At 45.6% G+C, this 18386-nt stretch overlaps 1 protein-coding gene across 4 annotated transcripts in view; it reads right to left on the reverse strand.

Moving 5' to 3' along the window:
• The window catches only part of Arglu1 (arginine and glutamate rich 1), a 30003-nt gene extending 12533 nt beyond the window's left edge, over positions 1 to 17470 (reverse strand). For 2 of the 4 annotated variants that reach the window (XR_006150201.1, XM_042696973.1), the window contains exon 1: positions 4434 to 4848. Coding sequence is in view for 3 of the 4 variants with exons in the window: in XM_042696973.1 (XP_042552907.1) it covers positions 4434 to 4792 (359 nt within the window). In the remaining variant the exon portion in view is untranslated. Of the gene's footprint in view, positions 1 to 4433; positions 4849 to 12054; positions 12061 to 17463 lie in introns of those variants that run through there. The other 2 variants (XM_042696972.1, XM_042696974.1) reach the window with 2 other exon arrangements.
• Between the last annotated feature and the right edge of the window lie 916 nt (positions 17471 to 18386).

An 18386-nucleotide genomic window follows, 5' to 3' on the forward strand; every position in this document is an offset into this window, starting at 1 on the left:
TTAAACAGGGAATCCGGAAAAAGCTGAAGCTATTCCTAAATCAATAGCACAATGGCCCATGACCACTGCCTTCAAAGATTTGATCCAAAAGGAGAAAATAAGCCAGGTAAATTCAGCCGATTACAGCCATAGCCAAAGCAAAATCAACATGGTGGTGAGCGGCCTGTCCTCTCTACTCCCAGGACCACCGCAAAGCAGAGGGGCAAGGTGACAGTGTCCAGGCAATGACAAGGAGGAAGTACCATGCTCAACTGAAAGGGCATGAGAACCGGCCCTCAGTACTTGTTCAGACTGTTCATTTCCATTTGTTCCTAGAGCAAACAGCACATTCCACCATGCTGAAATGGAGACAGGCAAAGAGCAAGCCCAAGGACCACTAATAATTTGATTTTTTGTTATTGGCACTAAGATGAACGTTACTTCAAACCTGAGGGAAAAACTCTTTAATTTCTTGAACCAGAAAAGGCTAGAGTATCACTGACCCATCTTTCCCTTTCTACACACTTAATTAAAAGGTTAACCTATCCCCTGCAACGTGTGCTAGGAAGTTGTCCCTCTGCCTTGTCTGTGCTTGCTCCAGCCCTCCTCACAAGCCTCTGGCTTGCAAGGTGTCCATGATACTGGTAGAGGTTGAAATAATAGTTCAAGTTTTTAATTGGGAATGATGTAAGACAAAGGTTCCCATTTTTCCAGTTTTAGGTATTTTTAAAAGTCATAATACACTTTAAAGACAAAACAGTGAGGGCACACAGCATTATGGGTAAACCCAATTAGACCCAACCTTCCATGAACTGCTAAATCATTACTGGCCAACAGCTTTTAGTATTACCAAGTACCAAATACTGCATCAAGAGTTTGACACAGCTTTATTTAAATTAACAACTGTTCCTATGAGGTAGGAATCAATGGAAAGTCTAAAATGTTCAAATTAATGGGCTCAAGTTTACACATTGTTGAGCTGTGGCTAAGAACCTTGACTGACTTCATAAGCACTTTATTAGCCTAACGTGCAAAAGTGTGAGAAGCAAAGAAGCATTAAAGAACTCATAAAGGTCTCATCAACTTTGTTAGGTCGGTGTACTGTTGTCTCAAGGTACTAAGCTCAAAAATAGTTCCACAAACTATTATTTGTTCAGAAAACGCTTTCCCTTGCCTCCAAATGCAATCAGAGATGGTGATACATGCTTGCAATCCCAATTACTCAGCAGACAGGAGGATCAAAAGAGGGAAAAACCTCCCTCCATAAGGTTAAAACCTATTTCACAAGCAGACCTGGGATTCTTTAAACCCTTTGAACCAACTACTTCCCTCTGTCATTTCTCCATCTACTATATGGAATGGATTATTCCACTGACTACTGACTCAAGTGAAACCTCTCTTCTAGGCCTCAGTCCCCTACAATCTTAACATCAGAACATCCCACAGTAGCAGTGCCATGAACGCCTTCTGCTCTTCTCCCTTGACCACTATGAACGCCTTCTGTTCTTCTCCCTTGACCACTATAGTCTTGCATTTTAGCACTTCTGTTCTTGTCCCTTGACCACTATAGTCTTGCATTTTAGCACTTCAACATAAGAGGGGCGGGGCTGTCATGACATTTATCTGCTCAGAATCTTTCCTGTTTCAACAGTAAGATCAAATCCTTCAGGTAGCATACAAGAATCCTCCCACAACTCCCAGTCTTTATTTCCCTCTCCAGTTACTCTCTACCTTTCTTACAGAACTCCACGCTGTGGTCCACATCACCTTTATTCAACTTTATAAACATTTCCTTTCTGGATCTTTATTGGGGGATGGGCACATTCTCTTGGTCCACACATATTCTTATAACTAGCCTGATAGTCTTATTTTCTTATATCCTCATTCCTTAAGGCAACCAAGTATTTACCCATCCAAGATGCTTCCTTTATACAGCCCTAACACTGGCACTGAATTTACTAAATTATTAAAAATTACCTGTCTTAGACAGATGAAGGTCTTAGAAGGGGCCAATCATCTTTTTATTAATAAGACTTAGCACAGTGCCTAGCACTTATTAAATGTTCGATAAATACTAGCTCAATAAAGAAACTAACCAACAGTAGTTTGTAAGCCTACAACTCCTTCCCTCAGCCCTCTATTCCAATGCCCAAGTATTTTCAGTATTCTCTTTGCATTATTTGCATCAGACCCCACAAAGCACAGTAAGGGAGCTGAGCCTGGCCTTTCCACTTCTCAAACACTAATGCAGTTTGTTTCTCTTAATCTCAAATGGCATACCTGTTCTAACTCCCTAGATCTCTTTTCTCTCTTCTGTTCACATGTAACTTGCTGAAAGCTTCTAATTATTCCCCTTGCTTTTCCTACAAGTCTTTAACTGTCTAGTGAAAGGCAACTATTCTTCATAAAATTCTGGGTTTCCCATGGCACAGGTTATCTCAGTGGTGTCTTAGAGCTCTATGCACATGTTCTACTGATAGTTATTTGAGAACTGCAACTTTACAGGTAGGAGTGTTACTCAAGGTCCAAGAGCTGAAATCTACACATACACTCAAGTTTATGAAACAACTGCTTCACCTTTGTTTTCATAATCATATCACTCACAAATGCTGACACTGTCACCAACATTGGCAGTTCCCAATGTGGCAAAACTGAAAAGATCTGCATGTTTCAAAGGTACACTGACAGCAAAGCAGCTGCAGCCAATCAGTTATGACCCAGCCCCTGCCTCTTAATTACTTGACTTTTGGTCACAAGGTGTGTTGAAAAATCTGTATTGTACAAAAGACCAAAAAAAAAAAAAAAAAAACTCAACTACAGGAAAATAGAAAACTCCTAAACAATTCCACACTCATAAATTCCTTTCAGGAAGACCACACACCCATTCATGCTGAGGCTTCATGGCCCTTTCTAAACTTCACTGAAGAATTCTGTACTACAATGACTGTTGAATGTGGAGGTAGTATGACTCTACTCTTTGACATGGCTTTGTGGGAGCTAAAGATCCAAAACACCAGGATAAGACAAATTTTAAAGTTAAAAAAAAAATCCTACATAGTGAAACAGTTCATTTAGCTGGGCTGTCCACATCTACTATGAGACCCCAAAGCACCTATGAGGTGACTCAAATCATGTGATTTGCTCCAAAGAGTAACAAGTGAGTACCCTTACTGGGATAGGCTTTTCCCTAATAAACACTCTGCCTAAGTGCAGGGGGAGGAGGGGGGAAGGACCCAGGGGCTAATGACAGCAATCCTAGCTACCAAGGAGGCTGAGATCTGAGGACTGCAGCTTGAAGCCAGCTAAGCTCAAAAGTCCCCGAGCCGGGCTGGGAAGGTGGCTCAGTGGTAGAGCGCTTGCTTTGCATGCCTGAGGCCCTGGGTTCGATTCCTCAGCAAAAAGAAAAAAGCTGGAAGTGGCGCTGTGGCTCAAGTGGTAGAGCACTAGCCTTGAGCTGAAGAGCTGAGGGACAGCGCTCAGACCCAGAGTTCAGGCCCCACGACTGGACCCCTCCCCCCCAAAAAAAAGTCCCGGAGCCTCTTATCTCCAATTAACTGGTGAGAAGCAGGAAGTGGAGCAGTGGCTCACGTGTGGTAGAGCACTGGCCTTGGGCCAAAAAATGCTCAGGAGAGCCTGTGTAGGCCCCCAGTTCAAGCCCCAGTACCCACAAACACCCCAGAAAATCTGCATACAAGCAAAAGCAATTTCACATTTTCTAAATAACACATCTATCTACAAAGGAAAACAACAGAATTTCACATTGCTCGGTGGTGGACTATAAGGCAAAGAAAAGAAAGGATATTCCCACAAGTGAACTCATGGAAAACAGCCAGTCCCACCGCACATCTAAGATCTGTGCGTTTAAAAAACAGTACACGTCACAAGTCCACGTTGTAAAAACATAAAGGAAAGTGCATCTGCTTATGCATCGGTTCTAACAGGACCGCAGGGGCAGAAGGTAGCGAAGTCGATGGGCCATTCTACGCGCAGGGCGGCTGCGCTTCCGTCCCGGGTCCTCCGCACGCGGACCCGCGGGCGGCCGCTCGTCACCGCCATCCACGCCTCCGGGCCGGGCTGGCTCCGGGTCTCGCTCGCTCGCCAGCGCGGCCGCCCGAGCCGCGCCGGGCTCCACCCCCACTTCCGGGACGCTCCGGCGCGCGCCAAAATCGCTTTCTCCTTCCCTCCCTCTCCAAGTTTGCCGGACCCCCGGGGACGACCCGAAGGCCGGGGAGAGGCGGTGCCGCCGCCATTCAGGCCGGATCCAATCCCCTCCACCCCCCTCCCCCGATGCCGGCCCGAGGGTCCGTGCCCCAGGCCCCTCGTGCCGGTCCCGCCGATCCCGCGTTGACCCCGCCCTGCCCCGCATGTCCGGTCCTGCGTGCCAGCCCGTGATCCCGACCCCGCGTGGCTAGCTCCCCGCCCCGATCCCGCCGCGTGTCCGGCCCCACGCTCACATTTTCCGCTGCCGCTCGAACTCGGCCTTCTTCTCCTCCTCCTCGCGCTTCTGCTTCTCGTCCAGGCTGCTGCGCTTGCTCACCGTGCGCCCGAAGATGTCGATGCGGTCGGGCGGGGACGAGGCGCGCTCCCGCTCCCGCTCCCGCTCCCGCTCGCGCCGGGACGCGGCCGTGGTGGCCGAGCGCGAGCGCGAGCGCGACTCCCGCCGCCGGGTGCGCTTGCTCTCCCGGGACTTGGAGCGCTTCCGCACGCGCTCCTTGTCCCGCGACCGCGAGCGGGAGCGGCTGCGCTTCTTGTTGTGCTTGCTGCTCTTGGCGTGCTTGGAGCGGGACGAGCTCCGGCTCCGGGACCGGCCCATCCTCGGCGGCGCCCTCGCCAACCGCCGGCCTGGCCCGCGCGCCGCCTCCGCTCGCCGCCCCGCCGCGGCCACGGGCCCGCCGCCCGGTCGAAGCCGGAGGAGGAAGGAAGGCCGCCCGCCCGGACGCCCGCCGACTATCCGCCGCTCCTCGGGAGCCGCCGCCGCCGCCGCGAAACCGCCCTCGACGGGAAGGCCGCGACGCAAGGAATGTCTAAGATGGCAGCCGCGGCAGCACCGGCCGCCCTTCCCATAAGGCCCTGCGCGGAGCGTGCCGAGGCGTGGCCCCGCCCCTTGGCGGGCGTGGTCCCGCCTCCCGGCGAGCGTGGCCCCGCCTCCCGACGCTGCTGCCGAAGGCGGGCGGGCGCTGCCGAGCGCGCTCGGCTCCCTCCGCCACTCCTTCGGCGGGGCGTGGAGCTCGGCTCCTCCCGCTACTCCGGGCGGAAGCCTGCGGCCCGGGCCAGGTGGGGACAGTTGTTTCCTAGTGTAAACTACCACCACCTCAGCATGCACCGAATCCATTCCATTTCACGGAGACCGAGCCGGGCCGGGCCGGGGCCCGAGGGGCCGGGTGTGTCCGGCTCTCTGAAATCAAACCCCGGGGAGGAGAGGGCCGCAGGTGGCGGCGGAGGGGGCGCGGGCCGGAGTGGCCTGCGGGTCTGACCCTGGGTCCTCGCGCGGGACGCACGGTGCGCCGCCAGGTTCCACTGGACGGACGTGTGCTGGTACCGTAGAGCTGAGCCTGCGTTCATTGCCATGGCCCTTGACCTGGTTGGTTATTTGTTGCCGGTCCCGGGGCTTGAACTCGGGGCCTGGGCGCTGTCCCCGAGCCTTTTCCGCTGAAGACTAGCGCTCTGCCATGTGAGCCACAGCTCGGTTTCCAGGCTTGGGGCGGGGGGTGGGGGCGGGCAGGGGGGGCGCGGTAATTGAAGATGAGAGCCTCTCGGATTTTCCTGCACGGGTTGGCTTTGAACCGTGATCCTCAGATCTCACCTTTCTGGGTATACAGTAGTATGTATGTATATATATATATAACTATATACTATATATATAGTATACACACATATGTATGTATACACATGTATGTATACATACATATGTGTGCATGTGTGTATATGTATATATAATCATATATATATGGTTATAGACATGAGCCTCTGGCCCTTGGCTGTTTTTGTGCCAGTTTGGTCTTGAACTCAGGGCCTGGGTGCTATCCCTTAGCTTTTTCACTAGTTTTCTACTCCTGGAGCCACAGCTCCACTGCTGGCTTTCTTCTGGTTGGTGATAAGAGGCTGGCTTCCAACTGCAATGCTAAGATCTCCGCCTTCGGATTACAAATGTGAGCCACCAGTGCGTCCACTGATGATGAATTTGTATAATCTTCCTGCGTTAAGCACTACTGTCTTACAGGGGGGGACCTCGAGGTTAAACAGAGTTAAACAGCCTGATTTCTTTTTTTGGTGTGTGTGGGGGGTAATCACTCAGCTAGTATGTGGCCAGAGCTGGTGTATTCCTAGGAAGAGGATGCCCAGTCCTTGCCGAGAACCAACAATCCCCACCAAGCCCTGGGTAGGGAAAGATGTATTCCTGTGCAAAACAATGTCACTATGAAATCCTCCAAAAGAGACAACATTGTTATTTGCTGATGATAGGAATCTAGAAAAGCTGGTATCTCAACATTGTTTCAGTTCACTTGGATTAGGTTAAGCAGAAGCAAAACTAAGAACTCCTTTGAACAAGCCATAAAACACCTGGGATAAATCTTTTCAAGTTACAAAACCTTTTTAAATTTTTTTATTAACAGATCAATTATACACATTGTTGTTGTGATATTTACTACACACTGGTAGTGTACTTTGTTCAATTTCACTCTATTACTCTTTCTTAGCTCTTCTTTCTTCATCCCATCCTTTGAATAGTTGGTTTTGGGTTTTGTTTTTTTTTGGGGGGGGGGGGGTTAAAAAACCTAAACCTTACCTTCTAGTAGTTATACAAAGGGGTTTCAATTCCATGGCTCAGTTTCTGAGTACAGTGCATCTCGCTCAATGTCACCCCTTCCATCATCCTCCCTCATCTCTCCCAACCATCCCCCTCCGCCCCTTCAATGTTCGTATTTTCATTTTCACATATATATGTTGGATGTTATGCCTGCATTTTCCCACCCTTCCTCTATTTTGAACAGTTTTTTTTAATTGGTCTCGTGATGCTGTTTTCAAACATACATAATATTACTTAGATCATATTCCTCCTTAGATCATTACCTTTCCTCTTTTTCCCTCCTGCTGACTTCCACCTAAAATCACCCTTTTACAATTTTATCCTATTTTTATCATCTTAGCATTGTTTTGTTATCATTATTATTAGTACTGTTTAGGTCTAGATTCTACATGTAAGGGAAAACTTTCATATTTGTCTTTCTGAGTTTGCTTATCTTGCAAACTCACCACGACAATCTCCAGGCCCATCCATTTTCCTGCAAATGACCTAACTTGCAAAAATCTTAAGGATGAACTTTGGCTGAAAGACATAATGCCTCCTGAGTAAGTAGAAAACAAGGTTCGATTTTCTCAGGTGAGTAGTTGGTTTGGAAGGTATGCCAGTTCTCCCCAAGGCAAATGACAAAATTAGTACAGTTCCCAGCTGAGACACAAGTTATCTTTGGGATGTGTATATTAGGGCTGGTTACATAATTTGAAGTTTTATATATATGGAAAGCCTCCTTATTGTGAATTATCAGGAAAAGGTGAGTAGAGTAATGTCATAGTCATAATCCTTTGGGCTGCTAAAGGGAAATACCCCAAACTGGGTTCGTTATAAACAGCAGAAAATTATTTTTCATAATTGTAGAGGCAGGGAAGTCCACAGTTAAAATTTCTAGAGGACCTGTGTAAGCTTCCAAGCTTACACAGATAAGCTATAGGGATAGACTTAGGGCAAAGGGCAGAAAAAAGATTAGGGTATTCCTTGCTACACCTTTCATGACCCACCCTGTTACCTTTGCAGAGCACTGTAATCACTTCCCACATTGGCTGTTAGATTCCATCACAAGACTCTTTTTTTTTTTTGTTTTTTTTGGGTCCGGTCGTGGGGCCTGAAGTCTGGGCCTGGGCGCTGTCCCTCAGCTCTTCAGCTCAAGGCTAGCGCTCTACCACTTGAGCCACAGTGCCACTTCCAGCTTTTTTCTTTTTGTTTATGTGGTGTTGAGGAATTGAACCCAGGGCCTCATGCATGCAAGGCAAGCGCTCTACCACTGAGCCACCTTCCCAGCCCCTCCATCATAAGACTCTTGAATGTAGTGATTCACACCTAACCACTCAGGAGGCTGCGATGTGAGAATCAAGGTTCCAACCTAGATTGGGCAGAGAGTCTGTAAGACTCTTTATCTCCAGAAAACAGGAAGTACAGCTGTGGCTGGAAGTGGTAGAGCACTAGCCTTGAGCAGAAAATCTCAGGAAGAGTGTCCAGACCCTGAGTTCAAGCCTCACAACTAAAAGCAAAAAGAGGTCAGAGGGAACTTGTTTACCCTTCTACTGTGTGAATGTAACGAGAAGGCACTGTCTATGGAGCAGAAAACAGCTCTCACCAGACACCATTTTTCTGCTGAGCCTTCGTCTTGCTTGCAGTTTTCAGAGCTCTGTTTTTTGTAAATTACCCTGTCCATGGTATTTTGTTATAGCAATCTACAAGGACTAAAGCCTGGGTCCCATTCACTCGATTTTCCTTCCACAAGTTAATCACCTGCCCACCCAACACAATGCTGATTAGGTGTGAACATGTGCATTGAGGAGGCAGGCACATCTAGAGCATAGCAGATAGTAAAGATACGTTCTGTAATACAGTGAACAAGCTCCATCATCACAGAAATCATTAAATAGTGGGAACAGAAGGCTAGATAGTTGTTGTTCAGAAACGTTCAACTAAAATAACCTCTAATATAATACTTGCCCTCAAAATTATGGAATAATTTCTGTCAATTAGACATCAGTCTGTATATTTCTACATATCAATATTTATCTGTATACCTATAGTTGCACATACACGTGCATATATATACATGTACATATATGTGTCAACACACACGTATGATGCATTGTGAGTCCTTACATCCATCCATGTACCGATCTCAAATTATGTCTGTCATATACAGACAGCTATTTCTAACTTGTGATTATATAGACAGTTATTTGTAACTTGTGACGTGCTAATTTCTTAGAGCTGCCAAAAACCAATCAGCGCATGCCCATTAGATACTAACAGTTCTAGAGTCCTCAAATCCTGAAATCTGGGGATTCTTTGAAGGTGCTGAGTCAGAATCTGATAGGCATCTACCTCTCCATGTCTAGGGATTGCTGGTAGTGTATTTGTCCAATCTCTGGTGTCTTCTTGTTACATTCAATGTGTCTCAGAGTTCTTTTTTTTTTCCTATTTTCTTTCTTTTTGTTGGTCATGGAGCTTGAACTCAGGGCCTGGACTCTCCCCCTGAGCTCTTTTGCTCAAGGCTAGTGCTCTACCACTTTGAGACACAGTGACACTTCCAGTTTTGTGGTGGTTCATTGGAGATAAGAGTCTCAGGGACTTTCCGGCCTGGGCTGGCTTTGAACCATGACCCTTGGATCTCAGCCTCCTGAGTAGTTAAGATTATAGATGTGAGCCACCAGCATCCAGATGTTATTTTCTTTTATGCAATGCTAGGTAGGATTAGAACTCATGCATGTTACGTGAGAACTCCTCACTCTGGTCATTCTGCCCATTCTTGTAATAGCACAGAGGATTAACTTTAGACCCCAACCATGCCCCTGCATGAATGCCTGGTAATGGCATCTGCAAAGGTTCCTTTTCCAAGGAAGAACAAATCTAAGGTTTCAGTTAGACAGAAATTTGGGAAGGAGAGGCTCTTTGAGACCCCGTTTGTACCTCTTTCTCCCTATGCCACCTGATGCCTGTTCCCTTGGCAGGTTATGTCCTTGACAGCACTTTTCATGTTCGTAATTTAAGAAACGTTAGCTTGTTTAATAACCCTTCCTCTTACTAACAACCGGGCTCCTTGGGGAGATGGCTACCTGAACTGTTCACACATCCACACCTGGCCACACGGGGCATGAAGTACACTATTCAAAATGAGTAAATACCAGCATGGGTTGTCTGGCTTCCCCGAACAACCTGATAACACAAATTCTTTTTAAATTTGTTTAGGCAGAATTCAGAAATACAGATTATTACATAAATTTTGAGCTAGGGCTTAGATGGGGACTTGGGAAACCTCATGACCAAGAACACAGGTGTGGATGCTGATGAGGAATCACCTCCTGGCCACTGAGGTCAACACAACGAGTCCTGGTGCATAGCAGGGGCCTGCTGACACTCAGCCCCCAGAGCCTGCAAATGTGACAGTCCAGACCTGACCATCCAAGGCCAAGAACTCCCCCAACCGACACGTGCGAGGAATGGATGGTACATTAGCCCAGCTCTGGAAGTCAATGATACATTAACCCAATTTCCTAGCACTGAATACCCCCTTGTCCTGTCTGCAGTCCTCAATAAAAGCTTCGTTTTGTTTTCTTCTGAATACCTGGCAGGCTTTGGCCATTCCTACTTTACAAGGTTCTGATATTTTCGGTTGGGTCCAGCGATATCGAGTCTGATCAATATATGACATTTGAGTCTTTGTGACATAGATGTCTACTGTCCTGCCCAGAGATAAAATACAGTTTCCTTTGCCAACACTTTTGTGATGAGATGAGTCATTTTGCCAAATGTCTGGTTCCCGGGAAAAGTGTCTTTGTTAGCAATCCTTTGGGCACTCCATCAGGGCCAGAGGGAGAAAGCTGCTTTCATGCTCTGGGCTGCCGCCCAGTGAGAGGTTGAAGCTGAACACAGAGCAGGAGCTGTGCGCCAGCTCTTTACTGACACAGAGTTGAACTCTGAATTCCTAGTTCCTGTTGCTGCCCAAGCCCTGTTTCTCTTGAGCTGCCCTGCTTCACTTTGGTTGTTTTTCTTAGAAGCTTCAGTTCTCTGCTGATATCAAACATCTTGTCCTGAATGTTAGGTAGAACACTATTGTCACTGGAGCTCTTAGCATTTTGATTGCACTTTTGTAATTGGTTTTTTTTTTTTTTTTTTTTTGGATCATGGGGCTTGAACTCTGGGCCTGGGTGCTGTCCCTCAAATATTCAGCCCAAGGTGAGCACCCTACCACAGCACCACTTGTGGTTTTCTGCTGGTTTATTAGAGATAAGAGTCTCACAGACTTTCCCACCCTGGCTGGCTTTGAACTGCAATCCTCAGATCTCAGCCTCCTGAGTAGCTAGGATTACAAGTATGAGCCACCATCACCCAGCGTTATTTAAAATTCTTGATATGCTCATTCTAAAAATCTCGGCCATATCCAAGACATGGTTGAGACATACTTATTTTCTTCAGATGTTCATTTTTTTCCCTTGCCTAATGACATGGCTTCTAGTTTCTTTCTAAAAGCCACACATCATTAGGCCAAAGGTGCATGGGCAGAAAGACCTTAGATAGGCAGTTTTGTGCTTATCAGTCTGGAAGTTAGGCTGTGCTAATATTTTCTGTACTTAGAGTTGTCAGGTGCTCTGATGTCCCATTACACTCTTCTTGTTTTGTCTCCCTATAGGTTTCCCTAGAAACTCCTCCTTACATAGAGTCCGGATTTACAGAGCTCGTGTCTACAGTCCTATTATGACCCCGAACTGTTGACTTGCTAGTAAAAGTTTAGGGTTTGGCTTTTGATTTGGGCAGTTATTTTTACAGTCATTTTTGTTGTTTCCATTTTTTGCTGGTCCTGGGGCTTGAACTCTGGACCTGGATGTTTTCATACTGAGCTAGCACTCTATACCATTGGGGTCTCAGCTTCGTAGCTTCCTGAGTAGCTAGGATTACAGGGGTGAGCCACCAGTGCCAGGCTCAGTTTTATAATCGTATAATCAGATCTCAGTGCTCCTGTGAACCCAGACTCCTGGGCCCTGTCTTCAGAATGTTTCTCAGACGGTCTTCTCCCCTTATGTAAGACAGGCAGCTTTCTGGAGATGTGTAATTTCCTTTCTCTTCAATTGGAAAAAGGTCTGGTAGTCTTCCTCTCTTGTGAGTTTATTGTGGAGAATGTGCTGTGTACCTTTTGAGACCATCACTTTCCTATCTCTTTTTTTAAAAATTTTTATTTATTTTTTTTATTGTGAACATATTGTACAGAGGGTTACAATTACATGGGCAAGATAATGAGTACATTTCTTATCAAGCATTGCAGCCTCCTCCTTTGTTTACCCTTCACATCCCTTCCCAGTCTCCCCCTGCCCCCCCCTAGGCTTTCCCATCTCTTGACAAAAGCTTTTTCCACCTGTCTTTGCCATGAGAACCTGGAGGTAAAAGTGGAGCAAATGTGGCCTTCCCTCCATTAAACTAGAACTTAAACCAGAACTTCTGCTTGCAAATTAGTGTTCCCTCAGCCTCCAGCAATTCCTCCAGATGAATACTAATATTACTAAGATGTAATCGTTTTAAATATGCAGTGTTTTTAAATTATTAAAATCATGTTTAAATTATTTTTCATTTAAATACATTAGTTTTATTTAAATGACAAGAATTACACATTATAAGTCTTTCACCTCACCCATTTCTTTCAGCTAACAACTGCTTTCAAAAAGAAATACATGTGAACTATCTGCTCCACTCTCCTGTCAATTTATCTTCCCAGTTTGGTCAGAGCAATCATTCCTTAACTAGAAAAGAAAGCTGAGATATTTAAAAGAGTAGTAAACATTAACGGCTTCCTACTAGCCTGGGGCTTGTTAGCCCATTCCTGTTTGGCAGAGACATTTGATTAAAAACGGCCCATCTCTCCTCCCTTGTTAGGTTCACTGATAGGTATTAAATAGGTATTAAATTAAACATAAACTCAGCTGTTTTGCTTATGTCTGTGGTGTTTATGAGTAGAGGGGATTAGCATTTATTGGCAAATCAGTATGCCCACCAGCTGTGCACTCTGCGCTTCAACCCTTACTGTGCACCAAATTATGAAGGGATTTTTGAGAAATGCAAATTGAGCTTGGCTGGTCCCAGTTTAAACATCTCTGCAGTCCACTGAGCTTTGTGGGGACTGAGACAGGAGAGAGACCTTATTTGCTCAGGTATCACAGATAGTCACTATTTTTTTTTCTTTTAAAACTACCATTATTTGTCTGAGCCTAAGTTTGTTGAGCAAAGGGCCTTTATTGTGATATTAGAATGTACTTTGATCAGTGTGACACCTTCTATTGCTCTTTCTGATTCCCTCCCTCCTTATCACCTTCCCTTTTGTGTCTCCCTCTTTTTAAGTCTCTAGTGCCTTATAATCTAGTATTTTCACTTATCACTACTTAAACCCAGGCTTTTCAGACCATCAAAGGAAGGGCAGAGGAATGACCATGAAAGAGTTTTCTTTCTCAAACATGTATATGGAACTCATAACCTCTAGGGCCTGTGAATGTGACTTTATATGGAAGTAAATTCTTTTGAGAAATGTCTGAGTTAAAATGAAGTCACACCTAAGGAAAGGTGTTTTTCCTCAACATGGAAGGCAAGAGAGGACACATGGCAAAAAGCGGCCATGTAAAGATGGAGGCAGAAGCAGGAGCCATGCAGGTACAAGGGAACAGTTGCTGGCCACCACCAACATCTGGGCAAGGTCAGGGAAGATGCTGCCCCTAGTCTGAGACAGCACCAGGTGCTTACAGCCAACTGCTGTAGTAGAAACAAGGTCTCCGTTTGTTAAGCGTTCACCAAAAGTCACTCAATACACAGTTATGATTTTCCATGTTTCAGAATGTGTGTGTGTGTGTGCCAATCCTGGGGCTTGAACTCAGGGCTGAGTGCTGTCCCTGAGCTTCTTTTGCTCAAGGCTAGTGCTCTACCTCTTGAGCTACAGCATCATTTCCAGCTTTATATTCAGAGTAGTTTACTGGACGTAAGAGTCTCATGGACTTTTCATCCTGGTCTGGCTTTGAACTGCAATCCTCAGATCTCAGCCTCCTGAGTAGCTAGAATTATGGGTGTGAACCATCAGCGCCCAGCTTAAGTTTTCTTCTTATAGTGCTAGGGATCAAACCCAGGCCTTGCATAAGCTGGGTGAGTGCCTCCATGTCACAAAAGCCCAGGTGTGGATGTCTTGGACCCCAGCTGGAAGCTACAGGGAGGTGGTACAACTTCAGAAAGCAAGACATAAGGAGGAGGTCTTTGGGTTACTAGGGGTATGTATCCAGAGTGGTTGCACTAGTTTATATTCCCACCAACAGTGCAATAGGTTTCCTTTTTTCTCACCAGCGTTTGTTGTTATTCCAGTTCTATCTAGACCAATCTAACTAGGATGAGATGGAATATCAAAGTTATTTTGATTTGCATTCCTTTTATGTCCAGGGTTGTTGAGCATTTCCCGATGTGTCAATTTGCCATTTTTACTTTTTCTTCTGAGAGGTCTCTTTTGCTCATTTATTGATTGGGAGTGTTAATTTTTTGAACTCCTTGTATATTTTGGACATTAGGCCTTTGTCAGATATATTGCTGGTGAAGTTGAGAAAGCTGATGTTATGCTAGTCTTCTTTCCATTGGGATAAAGTTTCCTCATTGTCTTTACTGTCTTTAAAATTAATTCCTTGTTTCTTGTCCAGCGTTTTCACTATGATATATCTAGAATTTTTTCTTCTTGGACCCTGTATGCCTCTGTTAAGTGGGTGAGATTCTCTTTCTGGAGGTTGGGGAAGTTTTCAGTTATGTTTTGTTAAATATGTTTTTTCAATGCCTTTAGTTTTGGATTCTTCTCCCTCACTTATCCCAATTATATGTAGATTTGATCTTTTGGCTGAATGTATCAATTCTTGAATGTCCCTTTGGTATGTTCTGCTTGTTTTTTCCATATTTGTGACTTTTTGTTCTAATTCTTCTGCTTTATCTTAAACTCCATATACCTTGTTTTCAACTTCATTGTGTTTCTTATACTTTCGTATTTGCTTTATAATAGGAAGAGAGAGAGCCTTTCACATTTCCAAGCTCTTTGTTAATGTCAATTCTCAAGTCCTTGCATGAAGTTTGCATGATGTCTATCTCCTTGTTAAGTTTTTTTTCATTTCCTTCATTAAGGTGTATAAAGTTCTCATCTTGTTGATGTCACTTTGGATGTTTTGTATTTTCTTCATCTCTTCCCTGAATTCTTCTAGCTGTTCCTGGATCTGCCCTTTTATTTCTTTTTTTTTTTTTTTTTTTTGGATGCTGAGTGCTGAGTGCGATTTAATGCAGAGGATAACAAACTTTTATAACAGAAGTCTTCATAAGAAAGGGGCAAAAGGTTACAAAATCTTGCTGCAAGGCTTCGTTCTTGGATGGTCACCAGCTGGTCGCCTGAAAGGGCAAAAGTTTACACAATCTTGCTGCAGGGCTTCATTCTTAGGTGGTCACCAGCTGGTCGCCTGAAAGGCACTTGTTTCCGGCTTATCTGTGGTATTCAGGTAAGGGGTAGGTTTATCCAGTGGACCTGCTGGGACCAGGCAAGGCTGGCACTCCACGTGGCTGGGAAAGAGAGAGGAAAGAGCTAGAGCAGAGAGAGAGCAGAGAGAGCTAGAAAAGAAGAGCCAGAGCAAGAGAGCTAGAAAAGAAGAGCAAGAGCAAGAGAGCTAGAAAAGAAGAGCAAGAGAGAGAGAGAGAGATAGAAAAGAACAGCAAGAGGGATAGAGAGTTAGAAATGAACAGAGAGAGAGAGCTGCCCTTTTATTTCTTTAGCCAATTCTCTCATCATTTGTGTAATGATTCTTTTATTTATCCTTTTTTTTTTTTCAGTCTTGGGAGAGTCCTCCTCTGAGTTGTTGGTTTTGAGAGTGGCAGATTGTCTTGGTTTGTCCGTGAATTTTGTGATCTTTCACTGTGATTTACACATCTGGGTTCAGGTTTTGTAGAAGCAGTTATGATTAGGCAGATTCTGTAGTAATGGGCTGTGGTTTACTGGATTCCTTGTGGGCAGTGTGCCAGCAGTGTCCTGCACAGTGAGGCACAGACAGGACTCTGGGTCCAGCTGGGCGCTGTCTCTGGTACTGCGTCCCAAGTCTCATGCAGTGATGCAAACAAAGGCTTTCTGCAGTCGGCTGAGCTCAGACCCCAGCAATGTGGTGAGCCAGTGGCATTTCATGCAGGGACGCATGGACAGAATTTTGAACCTTGCTGTGTGCAAATGTGGGCACTGTGGGCAGTTGGCGGTGTCCTGTGCAGGGGTGCACGAATGAGCTTTTAGGTCCAAGCCGTGCCAGTGGTTTTTTAGGGTTCATTTGATTGGTCGCCCTACCCTTCCTGGCAGTGTTGCATGCAGGTGGAGAGGGGTGCGTCTGGCAGCTGCCAGAAGAGTGGAGGTTGGGGCTTTGGGGCGGGATACCTCCCACTTCCCATGGAGGCCTGCAGCAACCTCATAGGGATGCGTTGTCTCTGAGCATGGCAGCCCTAGTGCGGGTGGGGAGGTTTGGGTGGGACACTGTTAGAGGTCCTGGAGTTCTGTAGCAACCTGGTAAATAGCTTTGTCACCGCTCCCCGGTGTTAGGCATCCCTCTGAGTCTGGCTGAATCCCACAGCATCTCCTGGAGATGCTGGCTCTCTGTAAATAGTGTCCCCAGCGTGTGCTGCAGAGGCCGTGTTTTTCAGTTCCAAGATTCAGCTTCTGGATCCCAGGTATGTGGCTGAGGTCTGCTGGTCCCACAGCGTCACTGGTGGGTAGCTGGGTGGCCAGGGGAAAAAGAGAGAGGGAAGAAGACCATAGTAAACCAGGAAAGTTTTCCAAGGGGAGCCTGTGGCTGCAGCCTCTCTTTGGGAGTCAATTACTTTGGTTCCTCTGTGATTTTCCCCCCTCTGAGGGATGCTTTAATCTGAATCTTCGTACCAAGCTCTGATTATTTCTGGTTTGTGTGGTGATCTCTCTGGAGGTGGAGTTCTGTGCTCATAGAGGCCCTGTTCGATCAGAAGGAGACTCAATCCCTGTCTCTACACCACCATCTTGATTCTTCTCCCCCATATTTGTATCTTGGGCCAGAAAAAAAATCCACAAAAAGGATTGCAGATTGTTTGTAATTAATTGCCTAAGCATTTACTTGAAAAGTACACTGCTAAGCCCGTGTTTATCATCTCCTCATAATCTTAGGACATTTAACGGTAAAAAATTTCTTGGGACTGTTGTAACTATGTGTCTCCAAAGAATCTGTGCTCTAGAAATTTAAATTCGGGACCAAGCTTCTTTCTCTTTTCAAATTCAACACAGCATTTTGGCTTTAGTGGTTCCTCAGTGAAGACAAAATAGACAACAAATGTATTTTTCTTTAATCTTCATGTGGGAGTCTGTTGTAGAAGGAAAATACGATCATCTCTGTTTCTACTATTGCATAACAAATATCCCAAAATGTTGTGACCCACAAGAATCATTTTTATTATGCTTGAAAGTTCTGTGGGTTAAGAACTGAGGCAATTCCCAGCGGGAATGGTGCCTTTGATCAGGATCTCTGGATTCAGGTGTGATGACCCAAAGGTTAAAAAAACCACACAGTGCCATGCGATAGCGGCAGCTGTTGTTTTACGGAGGTCTGGCCTCTCACCTGTCTACCATTTGATGCTGGCTGTTGCCTCAAACCCCAGCTGTGTTTGATCACACATCCAACCTCCTCCTGTGGCCTTGGCCACCGTACATCATGACGTGCCTGGTAAGAACTCTTTTAGTCAGATTCCAGAGCTTTCTCCAAAGACTCCAGGTTTGGGGGCTGGGAAGGTGGCTCAGTGGTAGAGTGCTTGCCTTGCATGCATGAGGCCCTGGGTTCGATTCCTGAGCACCACATACACAGAAAAAGCTGGAAGTGGGTGCTATGGCTCAAGTGGTAGAGTGCTAGCCTTGAGCTGAAGAGCTGAGAACAGTGCCCAGACCCAGAGTTCAAGCTCCACGACCAGCAAAAAAAAAAAAGACTCCAGGTTTGTACCCTAGCAACTTTTTGTCTTGATAATCATATCAGCTTAGCTGTGGATACCTAAAACCTTTAGATCTTGAGCTGTTCTAATTTTGTTATTGGATTTTGCTTGGTTTGGGGTTTTGTTTTGCTTTTTTTTTTTTTTTTGTAGTCAGGGTCTTGATGAATAGACCATGCTGTTCAGCTTCACAGTCGTCTTGCCTCAGATGCCCACAGGCTGGCATGATAGGTATAAGCTAGCACACCGGGCTGTGAGGTATTTCAAAGGGGACTGAGGAGTGATGAGAATGATGAATCCATGAAGCCCCCTCTGGAAAAAAAAATGACCAAGGCTAGTATTCTGAGTGTGAAGGGAAATTATTATGAAAAAACAGCACACCCTGATTCACATGGCAATAAAAGATAGATGCATTCACTAATAATAGTAATAATAACAATGATACTAATAATAGGATGGTAGACCTGAAGAATCAAGATTACATGTGTGATCTAGGCAGCTGTATGCGGCCCCCAAATTTCCTCCCAGGTAAATGTTGGTTGCAAAATTCAGTCTAGAATCTCTAATGTTTCAGTTGACACAACCAAAAGCGGAAGGTAAATCATAGCTCTGCAAAGGGCCTGGG

This window comes from Dipodomys spectabilis, unplaced genomic scaffold (genome assembly GCF_019054845.1).
Source record: "Dipodomys spectabilis isolate Male_0828 unplaced genomic scaffold, ASM1905484v1 ptg000215l, whole genome shotgun sequence".
Taxonomy (NCBI): domain Eukaryota; kingdom Metazoa; phylum Chordata; class Mammalia; order Rodentia; family Heteromyidae; genus Dipodomys; species Dipodomys spectabilis.